This window comes from Lissotriton vulgaris, chromosome 6 (genome assembly GCF_964263255.1).
Source record: "Lissotriton vulgaris chromosome 6, aLisVul1.2, whole genome shotgun sequence".
NCBI lineage: Eukaryota > Metazoa > Chordata > Amphibia > Caudata > Salamandridae > Lissotriton > Lissotriton vulgaris.
Window position 1 is genome coordinate 161,535,232 of NC_141694.1, and position 24,105 is coordinate 161,559,336.

The 24,105-nt window shown below is 40.8% G+C and overlaps 1 protein-coding gene across 1 annotated transcript in view; it reads left to right on the forward strand.

Annotated features, from left to right (window-relative positions):
- Positions 1-24,105, forward strand: part of PKHD1 (PKHD1 ciliary IPT domain containing fibrocystin/polyductin) — a 2,083,594-nt gene that overhangs the window by 548,704 nt on the left and 1,510,785 nt on the right. The window contains exons 23-24 of the mRNA XM_086926200.1: positions 12,916-13,076; positions 20,064-20,248. Of these exons, the coding sequence (XP_086782326.1) occupies positions 12,916-13,076; positions 20,064-20,248 (346 nt within the window). The remainder of the gene's footprint in view (positions 1-12,915; positions 13,077-20,063; positions 20,249-24,105) is intronic.

Here is a 24,105-nt window from a genome sequence, read left to right on the forward strand (position 1 = left end):
AAAGGAAGTGCGTTTTCAACAAATATGTATTTTACACTTCCTTTTTTTCGGGTTTCCTGGAGCGTTTCTTATTACTTTGAAACTTTTTCGGGTTTTTGATGGATTCTGGATTATCGATTTCTTTGGATGTTTGATGGATTTCGCACAGGTGTATATTTTCATTTTATTGGGGTATTTTTTTTCTTCCTGTGGATTTATTACTACCTGGATTATTATGGACATTTGGATTTGCTATTTACGTTGCTGTGAAAGGTAAGTGACTTTATATTATTATTTTTGTGGTTTGGGAAATGTTGAATTTTCATACAGTTTTTGTTTAGTTAGATATTTATTTTGTCTACATATTTTTAAATATTTCAATTTATTAGACAAAATAAATATGTAATAATTGGTTAAGGAAATGTGTTTGTTTATATTTCAGGCATTTTTAGGATTTTTATAATTTTATATGGTTTTAGTGTTTTCAGTTTAGTGTTTTGGCAATCATTTTCAAGTATTCTAATCCTCTTGTTGTAGGATAAAGTTGTACTTGTTGTTGTAAATATTGGTACATTTGGGCAGTTTGTCTTGATAGTTTAGGTTTTAATTGTAGGACAGATTGCTCCATTCTTAATTGTTGAAAGCTTTGTTCTTTTTGTTTTGCTATTAGGAGTTTGTGTAGTGTAGGAGTTGTTAGGCCAGTTGAAGATAGGAAGGCATTATGCCAACCCTCGAGTGTGTTGTTTGTTTTGGCTTCTTGGTTTAGGGTTGGTAGATATACATTCCACCAAGGTATTAGGAATTTTGGTTGCCGTCTGTGGCCTGACCTGTGTAGTCTCCCCACCGAGGTGTCCTCAAAATAATCGAGAAGTGGAGCTAGTTTTTGTTCATTTTTTGTATATTGAAAGGTTATAGTGCTCAGCCACATCGGTGATTGGCACGTATGCTAGGGCTATTAGGTGTTTTATTTGGTATGCAAATGTAATATTGGTTGCATATTCAACACTAAGGGGCACATTACGATCGCAGACGGACTTGCGTCCATGCGTGAGCCCTGAGTAGGAGGGAACGTCCGCATGGTCTGTGGCGTTCCCTCCTGTGCAATTAGGATGTGACCGCCACCCTGGCGGTCACATGCTCTATGTTTAACATTGCGGCGGATGTGGCTTCAAGCTGCACCCGCCGCAATGTTAAAAATGCATACATTGCAATTGTATGCAGAAAGCGGCAGGCACCGCACGGTGCCTGCTGATTTCTGCATACAAATATAGGGGGTACCATAGGTACCCCCCATGTGCACCCCCCACCCCCCTTCACCCAGGGGGCCCGCTACGGGCCCCCGAGGTGAAGAACCATATGCTTTTCCACGGTGGAGAACCCGCCGCGGAAAAGCATTTTTTGCAAGCCAACCTAATATGTCTGGCGGTGTCTGAGAAACACCGCCACCATATTAGGGCTTTTCCGCCGCGGTTGTAAGCCAACCGCGGCGGAAAAGCGGCGGACTGAAACTAAGACCCACCAGCCATCCTAATGTGGCGGTGGGTCTTTGCTGGGTCTGCAGAGGATTTTCCGCATCCTCCGGGCCGGCGGTGGCTTCCGCTGGCCCGGAGGATGCGTAAAATCCTCCATCATAATCGGCCCCTAGGTGTCTCCATAGACATTGGTTAAAGTGGAAGTAACATCCTTGTATGAATGTGTGAGGATATATTTTAAGTATGGCATTTATCATTGCTTGTTCAAAGTATATTATAATGTTTAGGGGAAAGAAGTCTGTTGTTTCTTTTTTTATTTTGTTTAATTTTTCTGTGTATGTTGAAGTTTGTTTGATTGGTAACAAACAATAGATAAATGGTATGCAAGTATTATAGTATTGCCCATGTATGGTATATAATTGATAGAATGGTTTAGGGCATATGGTAAATGTGCCATCCATCATCCATGTTTGACTTTCTTTTATTTTTTTATGTTGTTGTTTGTAGCAAACATTATTATCCTTTTATATTTATTGTTGTTATTGTAGAAGATAAAAAGGTTCATCATTATGAGTTATGGTAAGGTCAGGTGGAATTATGACCTCTTCAAAAGTTTTAGGTGTTGGTATTGTTGGTCTTGTGGATTTGTTTGTCCTAGCTATGGTTCTTTTTATAGCAGCTATTGTTGGTAATTGACCTCTTGCTTCTCTAGGTACTCTAGGTTGTAATTCCTTAAGTATTACACTTGTTGGTAGGTCTGAGGTGCTGCTTAATTCCTTAATATTTTCTAGAGTAGATCTAACCTCTATTTCTGAGATATTAGGTGGATGGTTGTGTTCAGTTGTATTAATTACACTTGTTTCTCTGGTTGTGTCATACCCATAGCATTTGTTTGAGTAATACTTAGTACATTTCCAGTTTACTTTAAGGTCTTTTTGTTTTTCCTGAGTATAAGTATACCCCTTATAGCATAACAAAAATGTTCCTTTCTGAGATGTAGCAAAGTTTGCTTCTTCAGTCATTGTTGGTTTCTTAAATCTAGAAAGGGTGTATTAAATATTATTAGAAAATGTATTTTTAATAAAAGAGTAATTCATTATATATGTACTATTGTTAGTTACTTACCATTTGTAATGTAGTTGACTTTCAATGTAGATGTTGTCTTTTTTGCTTGATGCTTTTCTTGATTTTAGTGATCTGTGGAAAGATAGTTATAGTTAAGTATATTGTAGCGAATGTTTACATGTGTATTTTGGTTACACATTTTGTAGGGTACTATATTTTATTATTAAAAAGTTCTGTTGATTTTATATAAAGTAAATACCGGTTTAAAAAAATATATATATTTTTTTAATTAAGTCAAGTACTAATATTGTGGGGTTTTTAAGATAAATAATAGTACATGTGCATTACTTCTATACTTGCCAAGTGTTCTTTATTTGTTGTTGAATGTAGATCTTTTCTTGATATATTGCTGCTTTTCCTTTTTAAGTTGTCTGTGGAAATAAATAAATGTATGTTTAATAATTTTTTTGTATTTATATGTGAAGTTGTTTTTTTTCAAACATGCTTTTTACATTTTCTTTCTTTTAAACATGTGTTTACAAATTTAAAAATTTAGAAAGTCAAGTAGGAGTTTCTTAGATGCTTATGACATTTGAGCATTTTATTTAGCTTTTCCTTACTGTTTAAAAAGTAAAATTTAGTATACTTACATTTTCAGTTGGTTGTTTTAGTTTGTAGAAACTGTTCTTATTTGTCTTAAAGTTGAATCTGTTGTGGAAATATGTAGAGATAGAAAGATAATTAAGTTTTTAAGTTCTGACTATGAATGGTAAGTTACGATTAATTTCACATTTTATTCAGAAACATATGATTACTTACTTTTTGTTGTCTGTAGTTTGTTGGTTATCAGGTGATTCTTTAAGGTTGTCGTGAATTTTGCAGTGTTTCTTCATGCTGAATATTTTCTGCTGGTTTTAGAGTATTGAATTTACTTCTTTATATAGGGTATCTTTAATTAGTGTTTGTATGTGATTGGTCAGATACCTTGAAATGTGTTTCTGTTGGTTAGTTTGAATTTTTTAAGTTAATTAATTATGTTGGTTGTATGTTAAATGGTTATCTAGAGATTGTGTGTCTTTTTATGTATTTTATGAATAGTTTATAGATTTTGTATTGCTTTTAAAAATGTATTATATTGATTTAAAAATGTGTATATTTTAAATGTGTTTGTTTAAATTGTTTTCATTTATGTAGTATTTTTTAATAATTATTTTAGGGAGATATAATATTTTAATTGTGTTTGGCATGTATATACATAGTTATATGGGTGTATTTTTAATAGTTTAATGGTGTAATGTGTTTAATAAAATTTTTGGATAACTTTAGAGATGTCGATATTTAGGTAATGTCGATAATATTGATGTCTATATTTTTGTTTTCGATATTTTTGTAATGTGCTATATTTATTTATAACTGTCAATATTTTTAAATTCGATATATGTGTGTTCGATTTTTATGGGGTCAATGTTTTTGTATTACGATATTGTTTGATCAATGTTTTTGTAGTTTTATAATTAAATATAGGGTGTTGATTTATTCGTACTCGATATTTGAAACACGATGTTTATGTAGGTCGATTTTTGTGAAATCGATAATTTGTCAGTGATTCATTATTCCCCTATCCCGTCCCCACGCCACTCCAGCCCCACTACTTTAATTTGGCAGCAGCCACCACTGGATAATTTATTAAGCAAACATTATCTCTGGCACATTAAAAAGGGCGTTTAGTTGGAGATATAATTTGTTTTACATAAAGTTTTGCATGTCTAGTTCCACTGCTTTTTTTGCCTCATTAAGGGCCTGTGAGCGACCCCTGACCTGCCAGGTAGGTCGTTCCCCCCGCTGCAGCTCAGCTCCACCAGAGCCTTGCACCCTCGGTTCCCGCTGCCCATTACAGGGCGCTGTCTTTCCTCTCCCCCGTGCCCCTACTCGGCGTTCCCGCCGCTGCTGCCCCTGTGGCCCCACCCCCCACGACCATTCGTTAACCCCTGCCTCACGCCTCCCAGCTGCTCCTCCCTCCCATCTCCCCTTAAAATGGCGGCCGAAGGCACGCCTAAGGCAAGCCCGTCTGCACCCGTCCGCGCCTGGACCGCGCCCAGCTCCAGAACCCCTGGACCACGAACGCCACGACACCAGACTCCACTACAATGCCAGCAGCCTCTACGCACTCAACGCCGGCCTAAACCACACCTGCTTCCAGGCCACCCCAAAACTGACCCATGGACCCTTCTCCTGCCGCACCTGCAGCTTCACCTGCGACAGAACCACCCAACCACCCAACCTCCAAGGACTGGACCCAACCACCTCCGCTGCATACTTCTCAACACCCGCTCCGCACGCAAACACGCCGTCGAGCTCTGGGATCTACTAGACACCTCTGCCAGAGACGTGGCCTTCCTGACCGAGACCTGGTGGAACAACTCCTTGGCGCCCGACATCCTGGACGGCTACAAGATCACCTGCAGGGATTGCGCCAACAGAACTGGAGGAGGAATAGCCATCGTTCCCAAGTCCACCCTCAAGGTCGCCACCCACGCAGACGACAACCTCAACACCGCCGAACACCTACACTTCCAGAACCACACCAACCCCAACACTACCCACAGAGGAACACTCATCTACAGACTCCCCGGACCCCAGGCTCAGGTCAGCGACTCCATCGCCGACCTCGCCAGCACCCACGCACTCGCCTCCATGGACTACATCCTCCTCGGGGGCCTGAACTTCCACCTCAAGAACAACACGCTGGACTCCGTCTTCTCCACAAGCACCCACGTTGCCTTCGACAACACCACCGAACTCCACTGGACCGATCACCACTGCATCCATTTCACTTTCAAGAAACCAACCACGCACCACCACACCCAACAGCTGCCTCGCCACTGCTGGGGCAAAGTCACCGAAGACCAGCTGATCACCACCCTCGCTCAGAACCCACCCACCGACCTCACCAACCCAGACACTGCAGCCCGCAACCTCAGACAGTGGATTGATGACTGCACCAACACCCTCGCCCGCTCAAGAAACCCTCCAACAGCCACGCCAGCAAGAGAGTCACCTGGTTAACCGACGAACTCCAGACCTCCAAACGCGCATGCTGGAAACTAGAGAAAATATGGCTCCATGAACGCACACCGGACAACCACGCAGCCCACAAGGGCGCCACCCGCAGACATCACCACCTGATCAGATTAGCCAAGAGATATTCCTTCAAAGCCGCCTGGATAACAACGCACACGACAGCAAAGAGCTCTTCAGCATCGTAAAGGTACTCTCCAACCCCAGCACCAACAAGAACTGTGCAACTCAATAGCCATCTTCCATCGCAAGATCACTGACATCCACGACAGCTTCAACACCACGACCGCCCCGACTACACCAGACTCCACCTCCCCTGTGAACAACGCCAGCACCATCCGCCTGACCTCCTGGTCTAACGTCAACGACGACAAGACACACAAGGTCATGAACACCATCCACTCAGGATCTCCGTCAGTCCCGTGCACACACCACGTATTCAACAAAGCAGACGCAGCCATCGCACCCCAACTACGAAAGATCATCAACATCTCCTTCAAAACAGCGACATTCCAGGAAAGCTGGAAGCATGCCGAAATCAACGCCCTCCTCAAGAAGCCCAAGGCGGACCTCAAGAACTCCGGCCCATCTCCCTGCCCCGTTCCCGGCAAAGGTCATCGAAAAAATTGTCAACAAGCAACTGGCCAGCCGCCTGGAATACAACAACATCTTGGACCCATCCCAATCCTGATTCAGACGAAACCACAACACTGAGACAGCCCTCATCGCCGCCATAGATGACATCAGATGCCAACTAGACAACAGCGAAATATCAGCCCTCATCCTCCTGGACCTGTCGGCCACCTTCGACACGGTCTGCCATCGCACTCTAAAAACACGCCTCCTAGAAGCCGGAATCCAAGAGAAGGCCCTTGACTGGGCCGGGTCCTTCCTCTCCGGCAGAACCCAGAGTGTCCGCCTCCCACCCTTCCAACCCAAAGCCACCAACATCATCTGCGGCGCCCCCCAGGGCTTATCCCTCAGCCCAACACTGTTCAACATCTACATGGCCCCCTTCGCACAAGTGGCCCTCCATCACGCCCTCAACATCATCTCCGATGCCGCGACACCCAGCTCATCCTCTCCCTCACCAAGGACCCACACACTGCCAAAACCAACCTTCACGAAGGAATGAAGGCTGTCGCCGACTGGATGAGGAGCACCTGTCTGAAGCTGAACTCGGACAAGACGGAGGTCCTCATCCTCGGACCCACCCCCTCAGCCTGGGACAACTCCTGGTGGCCGACCACACTGGGAACAGAACCAACACCCACAGACCATGCACGCAACCTAGGATTCATCCTCAACTCCTCCCTCTCCATGTCTAAGCAGGTCGATGCCGTCACCTCCTCCTGCTACAACACCCTCTGCATGCTCTGCAGGATCTACAAGTGGATCCCGACCAAAACAAGAAAAACTGTGACACAGGCCTTCATCAGCAGCAGACTGGACTATGGCAACGCAATCTACACAGGAATCCCAGCCAAACACCTACAACTACAACGCATGCAAAACGCCTCCGTCCGACTGATCGTCAATGTCCCCCGCGGCAGCCACATCACCCCCCACCTGGGAGACCTACACTGGCTCCCTGTCGACAAGAGGATAACCTTCAAGCTCCTCACCCACGCACACAAAGCTCTCCACAACGCCGGATCAGCCTACCTGCACAGCAGACTCAGCTTTTACACCCCCACCCGCCAGCTCCGCACCGCCAGCCTCGCACTCGCCGCTGTCCCCCGCATCCAACGAATGACCTCCGGCGGCAGATCCTTCTCCCACCTCGCCGCCAAGACCTGGAACACCCTCCCTACCCACATATGACAGACCCAAGACCTACTCGCTTTCAGATGGGTTCTCAAGACCTTGCTCTTCGAGCAGTAGCAGCACCCCCCTCCCTTCCTCCCCTTAGCGCCTTGAGGCCCTCACGGGTATGTAGCATGCTCTACAAGTACTCTGATTTATTGATTGATTGTGACTGTCACCAATGTGCAGGTGCATCGCCTGCATCGTAGGTTAGGCTGTCCTTATGTTCTTTGGGCAATAAATAGTTAATGGATATTTCTAAATGATGGGTGAAATGTCAAATCTGCTGGTTAAGATGTGCAAAGAGCTCAAGTTTGCAGTTTTGTAAAAACTGTGAATTTCGTTCAACTTCATCTGCGGCCATGAACTTCCCATTCGAAAAAGTTTTTTGCAACATATTTTGACGTTTTTGGCAAGAAACTCCTCCTTTAAAAAAAAACCTTTAGAAACCTCTTGTAGGTGAAGTTCCACATCTTTTTCCATCCCTAAAATGACCAGGAATGCATTCGTTATTCACAGTCTTTTAACATTGTTTGTCCTGGTGTGAAAGATTTGACAGAATAAGCTACTAAATGCATAGTTGTAGCTCCAGCACCTTAGTAACTGCTGTTATGTTATTTATTTAGCGCACGAATACCCGAGGAATTAAGCTGTATTATATAGCCAGGGCTTGAGGGATTTCCTGAAAGTCAGAAGATTTGTAGAAGATTTGATAGGCAGTGGAAGATTGCTCCAGGCGATGAAAGCACCCAGCACAAAGCTCCGACCACCCCAAGCCGCACATTTGAATTTAGGGACAGTCCCAAATTTGGCTGATGCCGATCTTAATGCCCTATTGGGAGTGTACCAGTTGGGACTGTTTTTCAGAAATGTGTGACCATGGTCATTTAATACTTTAAAGATGATACATAGAGCCTTGGACGTAACTCTGTGCCCAATGGGCAGCTAGTGAAGACACTGATTGATACTTTGCTTGTTGAGCACCAACTTATGTGCATTAAGGTAAAGAGTCTTGCAATAGTTGAGTGAATAGTGCAAGAAATAAGATAACTGATTTCTGATGTTGCGGTGAAATAAAAGGAAGAATCTTTTTTCTTAGGTTAAGAGTGTAAAAAACTTTGGAGGAGACTGCATTGACTTGATCTGTACAAGAAAGTTTGTCATTCATCATGACTCCCAGATTGCGGGTATTGCTAACTGGCGAGGAAAAGAGGGCCCAACCCGTATGGCCATCAAACGGGAGTTCAAAAACAGAGCTAAACACCAAAAAGCAGGACCTCGGTGTTGCTCAAGTTTATGACGAAGGCAGTTCTCGGGCATCCAGGTGCTGACTGCCTGCACGCAATTGAAGAAGCAGGTGCTTATATCAGGCCCATCACTACAGAGAGAGATCATGATGTATGAACTTTTAATTGGTTAGAATCATGTTGGTTTGGTGAAAAGACTGGTAGAGACTAGGGTTGTGGAAGGTGAGCCCAATACTGTCTCACCATTTGCTGTGCAGGGCTAGTGGATAAAGGTTGAGTTTGCCAAGCTAGTCTGGCAAGCTATTTTGTTAAGAAGGATGATATTTTATGTCAGGGCGGAAAGTCCTATTAATGATTTGGTGATTGAAGATGTAACAGACAGTTAGCAAGGAGATGGAATAGTTGTGTGAAATAGACTGAAACAAATGCTGTGGTGAACAATGAATTTAACAGAACGATTAACCACAATTTATCACTGTGGTCACATATAGAGAGAAGAAGAGTGTAGAGGGGATATACTGAGAGAAAAGGGCCATGGATAAATGGGAGCCGGGAGGTACTTTTCAGTTAGTAATAAGGTGCTCTGAGAATGGCTCTGGCTTCACTGGTGATGGTAGAGGCTATGTAGATTATTTGGAATTCCTCTATCAAGACTAAAGTAGGTTAACGTAGGGTTGAGGATGGGCATCATAGGCTGATTAGTTGGTAGGCCTTGCCTAGGTGAGGTTTAACTATATTTACTGTGATGATTGTTGTGGAAAGTTGCCCAGGGGCAACATGTATGTGAGTAATGGTTTAGGTGGGTTTGTATGGTTTGGGATAAATAGGGGTATGCAGCTGCAACAGGATTTAATTTTCAAAGCAAATACTTATTAAGAGTTCCTCTGTTAGTGCACACTCTTTTCAAATGGGGCCAAGCAGTAGAGCTTGTTTAGTCTGTCTGCAAGCTTGCTTTGTATTTTGTTGTGTTGTGACAGCTTACCATTAGCCATCATGTGCAATGCTTATTTAATCCTGAAATCGAATAAGGGGGTTCTTTTGTCCATTCAGTTATTTAACTCAGTTACTTATCGGTTATCTTACTCAAATACTACAGAGAGAGACCATGATTTGGGCGTTGTCAGCATAAGATGTGAGGGCAAAGCCGTAGAACTTGATAAGTTCAGCTAAAGTAGTGACATAAATATGGAAAAGCATGGAGCTGAGTGAGGACCCCTGCCAGACCCAGCATGGAAGGGTCAATGACAAAGAGACAAAGTTGTCGAACCACTTGTTCACATGATTGCAAGAATGATCTGAGTAGGTCCCAGGTGGAGCTTGTCATAGCAATCTCAGTAACGCGGTACATGCAGTTTGCTATGGTGGACAGTGTCAAATGCCATCCACAGATCAAGGAGGATCTGAGCAGCTTTGCCACCTGCATCCAGGTACATTGTAATCTCTTTGCTGGCCTTGATTAATGCTGTTTCCATGCTATGGTCTGAGTGCAAACTGATCTGAGTGACATCCAGTAGGTTGTAAGCTTCAATGAATTCAGTAAGATGTTAATTAATTTCTTTCTCAACTATCCTGGCCGGTAAAGGAAGACATGATATTAGGCGATAGTTATTTGGATTGGATGGGTCCAATGAAGGAATCGCAAGAAGCGGTAGGACAGAATATTTCTTCCACCTATTAGGAAAGATGCCATACTGAAAAAGGAGTTGGAAGATATACGTAAGGACCGGAGCAAAGGTGTCAGTGATAGAGGAAGGGTCATTGAGGGATCCAGAGCTGGCAGATTTTATCATTATAGCAACTGTGACGATGGATGGTGGGAGAAAGCCGTAAAGATGGAGGCTAAGAGAGGAGGAATTGTTCTGCAGTGGATTATGAATACTGGACAGACCGTCATAGATTGAGTTGACCTCATTAAAAAGTTAGCTGGTAATCTCATTACAAAAGGACTGACTGGAGCTGGTGAGTTTTTTGTCAGGGTTCCTTGTAAGTTTGGTAACAGTCAGAAAACGTTCCTTGGTTAGATTCTTAGAAGATTCGATTTTCTGAGTGAAATATGGTGGTCCATTGAATCCCATATGGACCATTGAATCCCTTCCAGATCAGTGGCTCTGTAATTCTTTTTCAACCATCCTTACAATGGCATTCGGATCCTTACCAGGGACAGGTATTTGTAACTCTGGAGTAACAGAGAACTTCTCTTATGTGATGCAACTGTATTGTAAGTAAGTAGAAAGATAAAAAATCAAATAAAGCTGCAACTGTATTGTAATGAAGCAGAAAGATAAAAAATCAAATACAGCAATGTCAATGTCTGTTATTTTAATACCCATACAAGGCCATCTCTCTAGATATGCACTCCAGATAGTAAGCCTGTGCCTGGAATCTAGACAGAGTCTCTCCCTCTGTACTTTTTTTTGCTCATCCAAGGCAGTTTAATTCCTATAAACAGCTTAATTAGCAGCATTTGCCCTGATTCTTCCATGCCCTCATCATGAAAAGACACCACCATTGCTTCCAAAGTTCCCCTCTCAGATAGGGCAGGAACCCCAGGGAGCCACAGATCAGCTATTCAGCCGTCATCTAGCTTTTTCACTTTGTTTTATGACAACAATATGTAGCCTTTCTCACACCACTGAAAAGTCACTTTTAACCCTGCAAGTGTTCTTCCACCTTGTGTTTGCTGATGGTGTGAACTTTCTCGGCTTTGTTTAATTTCCACTTTTTCCAGTTCCATTTAAAGTTGCTGCATTTATTTAATGGAGTGATTCCCTGTAAGTTATTGTTGCTTTCTCCATTCTCATCAAGCTTGCCATACTGTTCACTGGGGTTTCTCCTTTCCATATGGATGAATATTGAGTTATAAATGCGTTTATGAAAAATGTACTAGGTCCGACTCTTTGATTTGTTTTCCACTTTAATGCATAGCCTTTTCATCACACCACATCTCCTCTCACAAAGACTAACTGGCACTCAGTCAACATGTCTGTTCGCAAGCAGCAGGACTGCCTTTTGATATTAGACATGAGAAGTCATATTGCCTTGACTGATAGACTATTGCCTTCCTTCTCAAGTTGCTATGCTGTTGGACCTGTCATGTTTCCCACTCTTGTAAACTATGATTGCTAAACTCATCATCATGTGCTGAGCTCCATGTAGAAGTCCAGGCTGAGTCAAGTGAATCCCTTATAAACTGAGGAGAACAGGCAAAGCAGGATTCAACTCATATTGAGCTGCCTACATCAATGACCCTAGTTCTTGTGCTGGTCTGTGCAAGGACCTGCTATCTTGAATTGCTGAATACAATTACTTTTAGAAGGAGTTGTGAGGTCTCCCAAGATCTCAGCAAGGAGAAAGAACATTAGGGTCAAAAAATGGCACTAGCGGAGGTCCTGCATCTGGCCCACATTCCATCGAGTCAGCCTGAATTTGTGATCTGGCTCTGGTCTACAGTGACCAGATAACTGCACTTTGCGCTTTTTGCTTCGTAGTGTTTGATTTCTACAAAACCATAAAAATTATATATTTACAGATTGGATTTTCATGACAAATAATTCATTACCTCCATGCGCGCTAGCGGAATTCCGCTCCTGCGCTAAGTTTTCGTAAATCGCACTTTACGTGACGAGCTGGGCTCGTCATCAGCGTGCGAGGAGGCTACGCCATGACGAGCCCAGCTCGTCATCAGCGTGGAAGGGGTTAAAATGTACTCTAGTTTTCAATTAGGGTCGAGATTTTTCTTGATGTGTTTTCACTTAATTACTCTTTGTGTGCTGCTTAAATGCTTTACACATTGCCTCTAAGTTAAGCCTGACTGCTTTTTGTGCCAAGTTTCCAGAGGGTTTAGCGCAGGTTAATTTAGGGATTTTAGTTGTTGACCCTGATGGCGATTGTGGATGTTGTTTGTGAAGGGTTCACACAGTCATCAACCAACAGCCTAGTTTCTCACAAATGTAAAGTCCAGGCAGGATGTTAAGGTAAATAAGCTATTCTGCCACTTCCTTTTTAACAGCTTTCCACAGTAATAATACTATGACCATTATATCTGCAGTATAAGAAATATCATTTTAGATAAGTCATTAACTTGTTTTAAAGCAGCCTGATTCAAAAGCTTAAGGCATAGGAGAATGAACCATATACATTGTTACAAGTGCTTCTGCCGAATAATATGCTACAGTTTGCAAGCTAAATAATATTTTTAAGAATTTTGTTTAGCACATCACACTCATTCTTGAACTGAGCTGTATTGATGATGCCGTTATTTTATGCAGTGGAGTATTGACATTTGGCGGCTCTTCTCAAGATGGACCCCATGCAGAGTATGCCGAATACAAGAATGATCATGTTAAAATGACTATCCGAAGGTTACAACCTGCATCCCCACCAGTTGGAGGAAATGTTAAAATTCAGCTGTCTGATACTATATTAACAGGTAACCAAACATTTTTATGTCATATGATCTATGGACAGTAGTATAGTCAGAGAAGAGTAGTGTTTCTGAGAGAGACACCAATTAATATAGCAATTGTGGCACTACTGATCATGAAATAAACCAACTTGAACTGTTGTAAATGAATCTAGGACTCTAGTGTAATTATATAGGTATAGATTGTTCGATCCTTATATAGGCATATTAATCATTACCATATTTAGACTGAGCCTATGCAGCCAAAATACGGCATGGCTACTTCCACTAAATTCCAAGAATCAACAACGATTTCTTAGAGAAACCCACCCTCAGCAGCTAGGGACTTCCCCTTGCCTGAATACTATTTTATCTAGGAAATCATGGACTTATCGAAGAACTGAGTCTTTGATGACATTAATAAGTCCAAACACACGTCAAACTCAGCACCTTCAAAGTATAAATATGCCTAGCTTTGCCCAGACAAACACACTGTGGTTTGGAGCAGATCAACTTACTAATTGCCCAACGCCCTGCAGCAGCAAGCGCCGAAGGAAGCCGACCCTCCAGCTGATGCACTGAGAGAGGCTGTCTTTTCTCCTGCCGAGAAATCTAGCTCCAGTGTTTCAACGTTACCCTTGCGGGTTACTGGGAAATCGAGTCCTGAGATAGAGATTCAAGACCTCCTTCATTCTAAACCAAGATACGGAGCTGATTAGACCCTTAGAGAATTCTTGGACAGACTCTTGGCAGAGAAATTCTAAACTTAAGCTACTTCTCACTTACTTCTTCCCTCGTACTAGACTTAGGTTAGGTACACCGGGGTAGGCGTATTTTAGAAGTACCAGTTGAGTACTTTTAGTCATAATTTTATCACTGTATGTATTTTATATGTTTTAGGCAATTTATGGCTTAGAAACCATATCATGCTTTTACAGTACTACTTTATAATACATTTCGTATTATATCCCTTGTATTTTATAACCAGTATTATGATTGTAGCAGTACATTTCTTATGCTTGAGAAAGAAGACAGTTCAATAAATGCTTTTTATTGAAAACACCCGTCTCTCTATTTTCTCAGCACCTCTGGTGAAATGAAGCATGCACGATTGACTGAGTAAAATAGTTATCTATTGTTTCCGCGATTCTAGAAATTGATTTCTTATTCTTGGGAAACAAAGTTGTCATGTTTATGCGGTTGTCAGAAACTAATCCCTTCTTGTGAATTCGAGAAAGTTTCTAGAGACCTCTGAGCTAGCTGGCACTCACAATTAAGTCTAATATATACGATAGAGACGTAGTCTACCTCAGTACTATGTCTAAACTGTAGTATATGTTATTCCAATGCGCCGCATCTATTGGGAATATAGGAACTACACTACAGAACATTATGCAAATTATCCATCTGCCTCCCAAAAACCTCCTGACCTTCGCAGACCATTTCACTTACCATGATGAACTGCTCTAGTCACACCAGTGCCGGTTCTGTCCCTCCTGTTACAAGCAAACACAACAATCCAAGTTGTTGACAAGGTCCTCTGTGTCACCAAAGAAGCTCATCCTTGTCACCTAGGGACACATGTAGAAGCCCCTATCACCACCACAACGTCACCTATATTGACACTGTGGTAGCAATAGGGGCTGCACCTTATGTACAAGGCAGTGTTAAGCCACTTAACGTGGCTTAACGCTGCCTTATATATAAGACCCCCTATCACGCTATGGTTAGCGTGAAAGGTGTGGGTGGTGGATTTTGAGGTGGGTGTTCTACTGCAACACCCATTTATTTTGATGCTGCCCCCTATGTACAAGGGCAGTGCATATAAGAGGCAGCGCCAACATTAAAACCAGGTAAAAACTGGTCTTAAGATGTAAAAATGAGGAGAAATGCATTGTTTCTCCTTGTTTTTGCTTTTTCCATGTGTGCTGCATTCTCCATGTGTTCCACTACTGACATTTTGAGCAGGCGTTCCTCTTTAATTTCTTCTGCTCTGACAAACTTAAAATAAAAAGCTTTACCTAATCGCTTTGTTGATGCTCAGCCGCTATAAATCTGGCCAATCAAATGAGCAATGGGACATCAATTTTATTTAGAGCACTGATAGTATTACGATTTCAGAGGAAAGAAGTGATGTTTAATCTTGCACTTACTTCGATTTGAGGCAGGCGATGAGTGTAGACGGCGCCACCGCGACCGACGACTCCCCCCAGGCTCATACAGGCTCTTACAGCTGCAGGCAGCAGCCTGGCCCGAGTCGGTTGACCCCTAGTACATTTGATCATGATTATACCACAATGCACACAACACAGAGCACATACTGAGCCGAAATTGGCAAGCAGCAGCTATCTCTGCTACAGGAAGTCAGCAGACGCTAACACTGGTGGGGCCGGGTGAGCTTCAGACAGGCCGAGGCAAACCCACAGTGGTGCGAGTGGAGGGTGCTCATCATCTCAGCTGCAACGGATCTTTTGAAATAATCATTTGATCCAGCCTCTGTCATGACTGTGCGACTCGTCTATTTATCCAGTGAATGCCACACTAAAAAACATATAACAAAACAACACACTTGCCAGTGCTGAGAGAATGATTTACACAACCTATTGAAATGGTGTACACGACAATGACATTCTCTTCCAGCTCCACTCCGCTCAATTTCAGATCTGCTTCTTTTTAGGAAGACCTTGAAGACTTTTCTCTTCTCTATAGTTTAGTCTGTCTCATGTCCAGCTTTCTTAACCGTGTTGTGTTATTCAGATCTCCAAGCGCCGGGACGCCTCTTGGCTGCGGCATCCGCGCGCTATATAAAAAATAGTTAACATAACATAACATAACATAACACTAGCTTTAAGAATTGCAACTTTTTAATTTTTCTTTTTTTCTTGCAACCTATTCAGTTATGCATCTTTTTGATTTTTGTGCATGGGAATACAAAACATTCTATGTACATATATATACAAACATGAAATACAAATAAACAGATACTACGGTATGTACAGTGGGTTCACAACTTACATGCAACACATTCGTGGCCATCCATTCATACAAAACAAACACACTGGTCCCAGTGTCAAAATAAACTTTTATTCCACATTTGGACCTGCAGCCCTGCAACCCTAAATCAGTTTGTCGACTGGCTGAATTCACAAACTAATGACATAAAGTTCAGCTGTACATCATCCAGCACTTCCATTACATTTTTGGATGTCAAAATTGAACCTTTTGAGGGAGGTATTGCCACCACCCTCTTTAGAAAAGCGACAGACAGGAATAAGGCACTACTATACTCGAGCAACCACCCACGCAGCCTAAGACAAAACCTACCGTTTGGCCAATTCCTTAGGGTGCGTAGGAATTGTTCATGTAAAGAAGATTACTTTGAGCATGCCAACCAACTCAAAGAAAGACTCCTCCAACGAGGATACCCCAACAAAATACTAAAAAACTGGCGGACACCGCGTGAATCCCTTTTACAAAAAAAGCCTAAAGTGGAACAGAAGCGACTAGTCTGTGTATCGACGTTCTGCCCGGCTACTAATCAATTAAAGAAATTGATAACATCGAACTGGCATCTAATAAAAGACTTGCATGAGGACTTCAAAACACCTCCCTTATTCGCACATAAAAAAGACAAAAGTGTGGCCAACCATGTGGTTAGAGCCGCTTTGCCCATTGAGAAAAGCCCGAGTGTAAGAAGTTTATTCGGTTTTCCTCCAACTACTGGGCACCACAAATGTGGAACGTGTATCTGTTGTGAGGAAACGATAGAAGGGTCAGTCTTTTCCTTTAACAATATCAACTGGAAACATGACAGTTTTACCAATTGTAAAACTAGAAACGTTGTGTATGCCGTAATCTGTCCGTGTCCTAAGGTATACATAGGAAGAACAACCCAAGAAGTGAGGCATCGCATCACCCAACATAAATCCAGAATACGGAGAGAGGTGGAAAATGCTCCGCTAGTCAATCATTGGCTAGCCATGAAACATGAAAAAACCAGGCTTAAGTGGACAGTGATGTCCAAGATTGAGAACAACCCGCGAGGGGGCGATATCGAGACAAGGCTAAACCAGAGAGAAGCCATGCTAATGATGAAGTTTAATACTGCAGTAACTGGACTCAATGAAATGTCCGAAATTTACAAACCCACTACGTAAGCCTGTTGATTTTCCTCAATACAGACCTAAGGACTACATCACCCACAATTCCTCCACCCTTAGCCACTCCCACAAACAGGAAGAGGAAGAGGCGGTTGGTGCACCCAGCCACAACAGACCGAAGGGGCAGGAGCAAACAGTGCGATTAACGGTCCACTTCTACAATCAATATGGAGCATGACTAACGGTGAGAAGGGTAACAAACGGGGACCCCTGTCAATTCCGAATATTGCACAATGACACGCTAGACGGCAAGCGCTGACACACGCTTTCCCTCTCGCTCTTTGCAGACAAACGCCATCTGTGTAAGAGCCACATTCACGGATGAAGTCCTTTTCTAAAACCTTATGAAGACGCCAGATGATTTACGCTTTCCATTTATGTTGTTGCAGAAACGACATTTCAACACAGAACCAGACCCCCGGGTAAATTCCCCTCAAGTTCTGTACAGCGCAGGTAAGCGCACGGACAGACAACACGAGTGAACCAGAATATGACGAGCGTGTATGTTTCAAATGCAGTGCACTTATTGTTTGTCTTGTCCACTTGTTTCAGCTTCCCCCCACACCACTTCTTGCTTTTTTGGAATACAATTATCTGTTGGAGCCATGACCCAACGCTAAAGGTAGGCTGGGAGTGGCTAGGGTGTGATGGAGGTGTTGAGCTCTTGGGAACGTCATAGTCATGATTGTTTTCCTTCTTTCTTGTAGTTATTGTTTGGTCCTGAGGAGAACCCTGCCAGTCACAGGGCTCGAAACGCGTCGACCGACCAGGTCCCGGGTCATTCCCCTGATTAGCTTGAAATAATCTTGAGGAACTTGTAGAAAGACTTTTTTGCTTGCTTTACAACTATTACAATTGAATGTTGGATAGGTTAAAGAACGGACTATTCATTTTTTGAACAAAAAAGTTTATTTTGACACTGGGACCAGTGTGTTTGTTTTGTATGAATGGATAGCCACGAATGTGTTGCATGTAAGTTGTGAACCCACTGTACATACCGTAGTATCTGTTTATTTGTATTTCATGTTTGTATATATATGTACATAGAATGTTTTGTATTCCCATGCACAAAAATCAAAAAGATGCATAACTGAATAGGTTGCAAGAAAAAAAGAAAAATTAAAAAGTTGCAATTCTTAAAGCTAGTGTCCATGTCATTGTCGTGTACACCATTTCAATAGGTTGTTTAAATCATTCTCTCAGCACTGGCAAGTGTGTTGTTTTGTTATAGTTTACATTGGCTCAGCCTTGCTGAGTTTAGGAGCCAAGACCCTTTTTGTTTCCTATATACACTAAAAAACATAGCATGCTCCCTTGCAGCGTACTCAGAGATAGTTATGGATACACTGTTTGTTGCAATTACGTGACCTCACCATGTCATGTGAATACCGTACCCCCGGCCAGCCTGCAGCAGTTGTGCTAATAATGAATGCTCATGGCTGCAGGTAGCTCAACAATGAGTCACCAGGTCAGCGTGACACTCCTGACCTGCCATTCACGATTAAACTTTGCACAGTACTCCAATCACACACTCTGCCATATCAGCACGCGGTTCACGATGCGTGATCATCAGGAGTGTTTGGCCAGGGCGTCGACTTCCATTGCACTGGCGGTGGTATCAAGGAGGTGCTACAAATGCGTGACCTGGCATTTTAGTTCAGTGATGCGGACCACGGCACAAAAGTGCATTAGTATCACACCTGATGCCTGGTACTTGGGAGGGCAGCCATGTAGTCATGTGTCTTATCTGTTTTAGTATCCGAGTAAAGTGTAAAATTAGTCCACCATTCAGATTCTGAATCACAGCAAAAGGCAGCAACAATTTAATTCCTCTAATATGACTAAAATGAAATTGCAGTACGCTACTGATAGTCCAATGCACATGACCATATCATACCATGTGTTTGCAGCGGCATGTGCTTGCAGCCACTAACTTGCTGGTAGATTATTGGACTTCATTTCAGTCTTTTTCTCAAATTGTATTTATTGTTGCCCCTAAGACTAGTTTTCTTTTCATTCTGCGATCAGGATTTTAAGGCTTATCTTTCAGACTGCCACCTGTGAGCTATATAGTGTTGTTCAGCTAACTAAGTGCTTGTCACTAGTTTTGGACGAATAATAGGAAAAGGCTTATCACTGGAACATTTGGTGAGCTAGATTCTTTAGGTGATTTCAGACAGTTGGGGGCTGTGATAAAGAATGCTATTTTGAAACTCAGAGAACATGTTTAAATAAATAAACTAGTATAAAAAGTATCATAAGATTTGTTTAAAGGTAAAACAAGCTGGAATTAGCAGCAAATCTAACGTGTTCAAAAAATCTTACTTCTATTTTCAAAACTTTTTTTAAATCTATAAATGTCTCAGAGCTTTTCTCATACAAAGTCACATTCCTCTAAAGCTCGCTAATTAGTTTAGAAAGTTAATCTGCAAGTCCAACATTTTAAAATGCCCTACCTGGTAACTAATTGTAATGTTTTCTTAGACTAAAGTTATAACTACTTCAGATACTGCACACAACCCAAATTTGGTTTAAATATAAGTGATTCCTAAATATATGAACATACTTAATTATACTTTACTGTACCTAAATGTTTTTCTAACAATTAAAAAAAATTACAACTCTTTTAACCTTTAAAATGTTTTTCTTTACAGTTTTCATAATTTGTTACTTCTAATGCATAGTACTTTTTCAACAAAAATGTAAATTGAATCAATATAGGCCCATTTCCTATAAAAACTCAAAGTAAGAATATTACAACAAGCTACCATGCAGTTGTGTGTGTTGTTTGTGGTCTTTTAAATATTCTACTTTCTATATCACTGTTCTGATAACTTTACATGTTTCCTGCCAGGAGTGCCTTCTGATATCTCTTCCTCCAATCTCAAAAGGCTACTACAGAGCAATGCCGATAAATTCATGGCTCAGTATATCAATGCCAGCGACTTTACTGTCATCAAGACTGTATCCACTTGTTACCACAGTACTTGGATTATAACTTGGATGTCCACTGTTGGAGATGTACCTTTTGTTATTCAGGTAGGTTTCCTGATCAGCCGGATTTGTCTTGTTGCAGGTTACTGCCTTACAGTATCATGCCATAAAAATGTGGCATTCTACTAATTTTACGGAGATGAGGACTTGCAGAGCCTGGATTATATTGTGAAAATGCACATTCAGGGAAACAATGACATAGTTTACAGAAAAAAACATGGACATAGATAATTTCCCATTAGGTAATTGTTCAGTACATGTGTCATGTGTCATGCTGTTAACACTTCGCCCCTCTCAATCTTCACAATTATTATATCACAAGGGTTTCACAAAGCTGTAAATTCTTTAGTCATTATTGCCTTGTTTCCAAAACTGTACAAATGCTTGAATTAACTGTTTTTATTTCAACTCTTCATTAACTTTGTCAAAGAGTCCAATACCCCCAATTGAACTGAATGGTTCTAAAACAATCCATTCAATAATTTACAACAAATTTGAACATTAAGTAGTCATGTAATGTAAACTTCAGATGAGGAAGTAATTATAAGTAGATTTATTCACGAGAACACAGGAACAAGGCAGGGTGCATCCTGCACAGGACTTGAACAAAAGCAACTGTTTAGAAACCAATGCTAAGAACATGCAACCTTTCCAGAGCACACGAGGAACACAGAAGGTAGAATATAAACAATTCTACTAGTACGGTATAACAACATGACACATCTTCCTTCCTAAGAAAAACATTCAATAAAAAAAAAAAAAAAAAAATATATATATATATATATATATATATATATATATATATATATATATATATATATATATATGTATATATATATATATATTCACTGAAAAAAACATAGGTTATAGACCATATATAGTTAGGGATTAGCATTTACAAAACCTTATTTTACTCACACAAAACCATTGAAATTCACATATATAGTTAGTTGCACTAACTATATATCGCGCACCCGCAATCCACTGCTGATGATGTCACATATTACATCATTCATGACATGGTCAGTGACATCACTGATGACAATGATGATTGTGTACCTTTTTCTATACCTTTCAGTATAGATATCATCAAAAGTGCAAAGAGGAGTTGAATTTACATCTTTTTTTCCTCTGTAGATAACTATCCTTCTGATGTTCCAAAAGTTGCCATCACTTAAAAGGGCAGCATTACGTAAAACCTTCTTAATTTGCAAAGGATTGGAGAATTGAGATTCACCTTTGCAAACTTCCCATGTTTTTTTAACTTTCACCCACATTCCTGCTTTAATGTCAACTAAACCTGAACTGAATTAATCATCAAAAGTGTGTTTATATTGTTGATGTTTTTCAAGAATATTATTTTTTACAGAACTCATGGAAATATCACAACTAGAACCTTTAAGTAACCACTCATGATTAGATTTGGTTCTGGCAAATCGTCCTCTCATAATTTCAAAAGGAGGCATTTTTAAAGCCTCATGATTATTGGTTCTATACGTCCAGACAGCTTTAAAAACTTGAAGTTCCCATTCAGTCTCTTTCATGGTAGCAATTTGAATAGCATTTTAAAATTCTTTGTTACATCTCTCGCACATACCATTACCACTGGGGTTGTATAAAGAGGTGATCTTGTGTTTTACACCAACTCTTTCAAAATAGTTTGTTGCTGACCTAGACAAAAATTGTAGACCTTCATTAATCAACACTTTGTCAATGAATTGTAAAACAGAAGCAGAATCAATGTTGTCTACAATTGTGATAGTGGGCCACCTTCAGAAAATGTCAATCATAGAAATAATATATTTAGGAGTGTCACCAATTGGTCCCATAATATCAATAGCGACAGTATGCTAGGGACCATCAGGTATGATAGGCTCACACATGTCAGGTCTAAAGGTTTTAAGTGCTTTATCAGAGTTAGCATTAATAACACATTCTCTGACAATTCTTTCTGCGGTAATATCAATACCTGGCCTCCAGTACCATTTTTTAACATTTTGTTTTGTCTTCACTATACCATAACGATTTTCGTGAAATAAATTTAAAATGGAATTTCTCCAATATGTGGGAGGATTTGCTTTGTCTCAACGAAAAACAGTATTGTCAGTAATAGATAACTTGTTTCTTACCTTCCAAAAAGGTTTAAGACTAGTTGTTATCTTGGATTTTTCAGGCCAGCCTTGGCCAATGAGAGAAATAAGAAATACCAAGTCATTTTCTTTCAAATATTCCTCCTCCCATTTTTTGTTTTCAACACAAAAAAGACTCTCATCATGAATAAGGGCAGTATGTAAAGAATCCCACTCATTAACATATCATTCATGAATGTCTAATGGCATGCATGAAGAAAATCAGCTAAAACAATGCTTTTACCCGGAAAGTATTCCAATTTATAAGTAAAATCTTGTAGCCACATTGACATCCTGGCAATTCTAGCCGATGCTTTGAATAACCCTTCAGTAGTAAGTAATTTAACTAAAGGTTTAGGATCAGATTTGACTGTGGATTCTTTGCCCCAAACAAAACTTTGAAAATGTTCCAAAGCCCAAACAACCACTAATGTCTCTTTCTCAATGACTGAAAATTTACATTCAAGAGGGGAAAGGGCCCTAGAAGCATATGCAACAATAGATTTGTTTACTTTCTCATCAATTTGAGACAAAACACCGCCTAATCCTTTATTGCTGGCGTCCATAGTAACTATGGATCTTTTGTCTAAACAAAAGGGTCTCAAAACAGGGGCATGAATGATAGCTTCTTTGATGCTGTCAAATTCAAACTTGCTAGCCTCTGACCATACAAATTTAACGTTACTTTTTAGTAATTGTCTGATAATATAGATGTTACTTGAAAAACCTGCAACAAATTTTGCGTAAAATTTAATCATCCCCCAAAAAGACCTTACCTCATCTTTGTTGGACAGGGGGGGGGGGGGCATTCTATATAGCATCTACCAATTTGCGTTTGGTGGTAACACCATCAGCACATAAAACGTGACCTACATAAGTCACAGTTTTCACACCAAATTTACATTTAGAATGCTCAACTGTTAAACCTTTTCCTCTAAGGTGCCCAAAACTTCTTCAAGAACAGCATCATGTTCAGTATTATGCTTCCCAATTATAAGGATGTCATCCTGAAAATACCTCACCTTGGGATGCTTGCCACAAAGATGATGCATGAGTTGCTGAAAAATAGCTGCCGCTGATGCCAATCCAAATGGCATTCTTTTATATTGAAAGCATCCCATAGGTGTAATGAAAGCAGTAAGATGTTTTATTTTTTCCTCAAGTAAGATCTGATGATATACGGACGATAAATCTATTGTGGAGAAAAGCATGGCGTCACTAACCAAGGGAAGCATTTCTGAAATTGTTGGTAAAGGAAACTTATCAATTATTATATTATCATTAAGATGGCGAAGATCAAAGCATAACTGGATTTTTCCATTAGAACGTCTGGCTACAACGATAGGAGAAATCCATTCAAAGGATTCAATTGGCTCTATGATATCCTCTTTATCCAATTTGTCTAATTCTATTTCAACTTCTTTGCGTATTAAAATAGGAATTTCTCTAGCTTTATAAATCTTAGGGTTGGCATTAACTTTTAAAACGATGGAGTGAACAAAATCCTTGAAAATGCCAATTTTGCCACTAAAAAATGTCGGAAATTTAGATAACATTATTTTACCAATATCACCACCTTCATTCAAAACAAGGACAGGATCAGGACTATGGGGGTTTAAAATAATATTAAGGTTGCCAAATTCCTTCTCTATCTGATTATTATGAAAATATTTTTTAATAGAACAATGCATGATTTTCTTAACAATGGTTTCATCATCCCTAGAAGAATCGCAAATGATCTTGACTTTTTTGCTTTTCTTTCTTCTCCAAGCT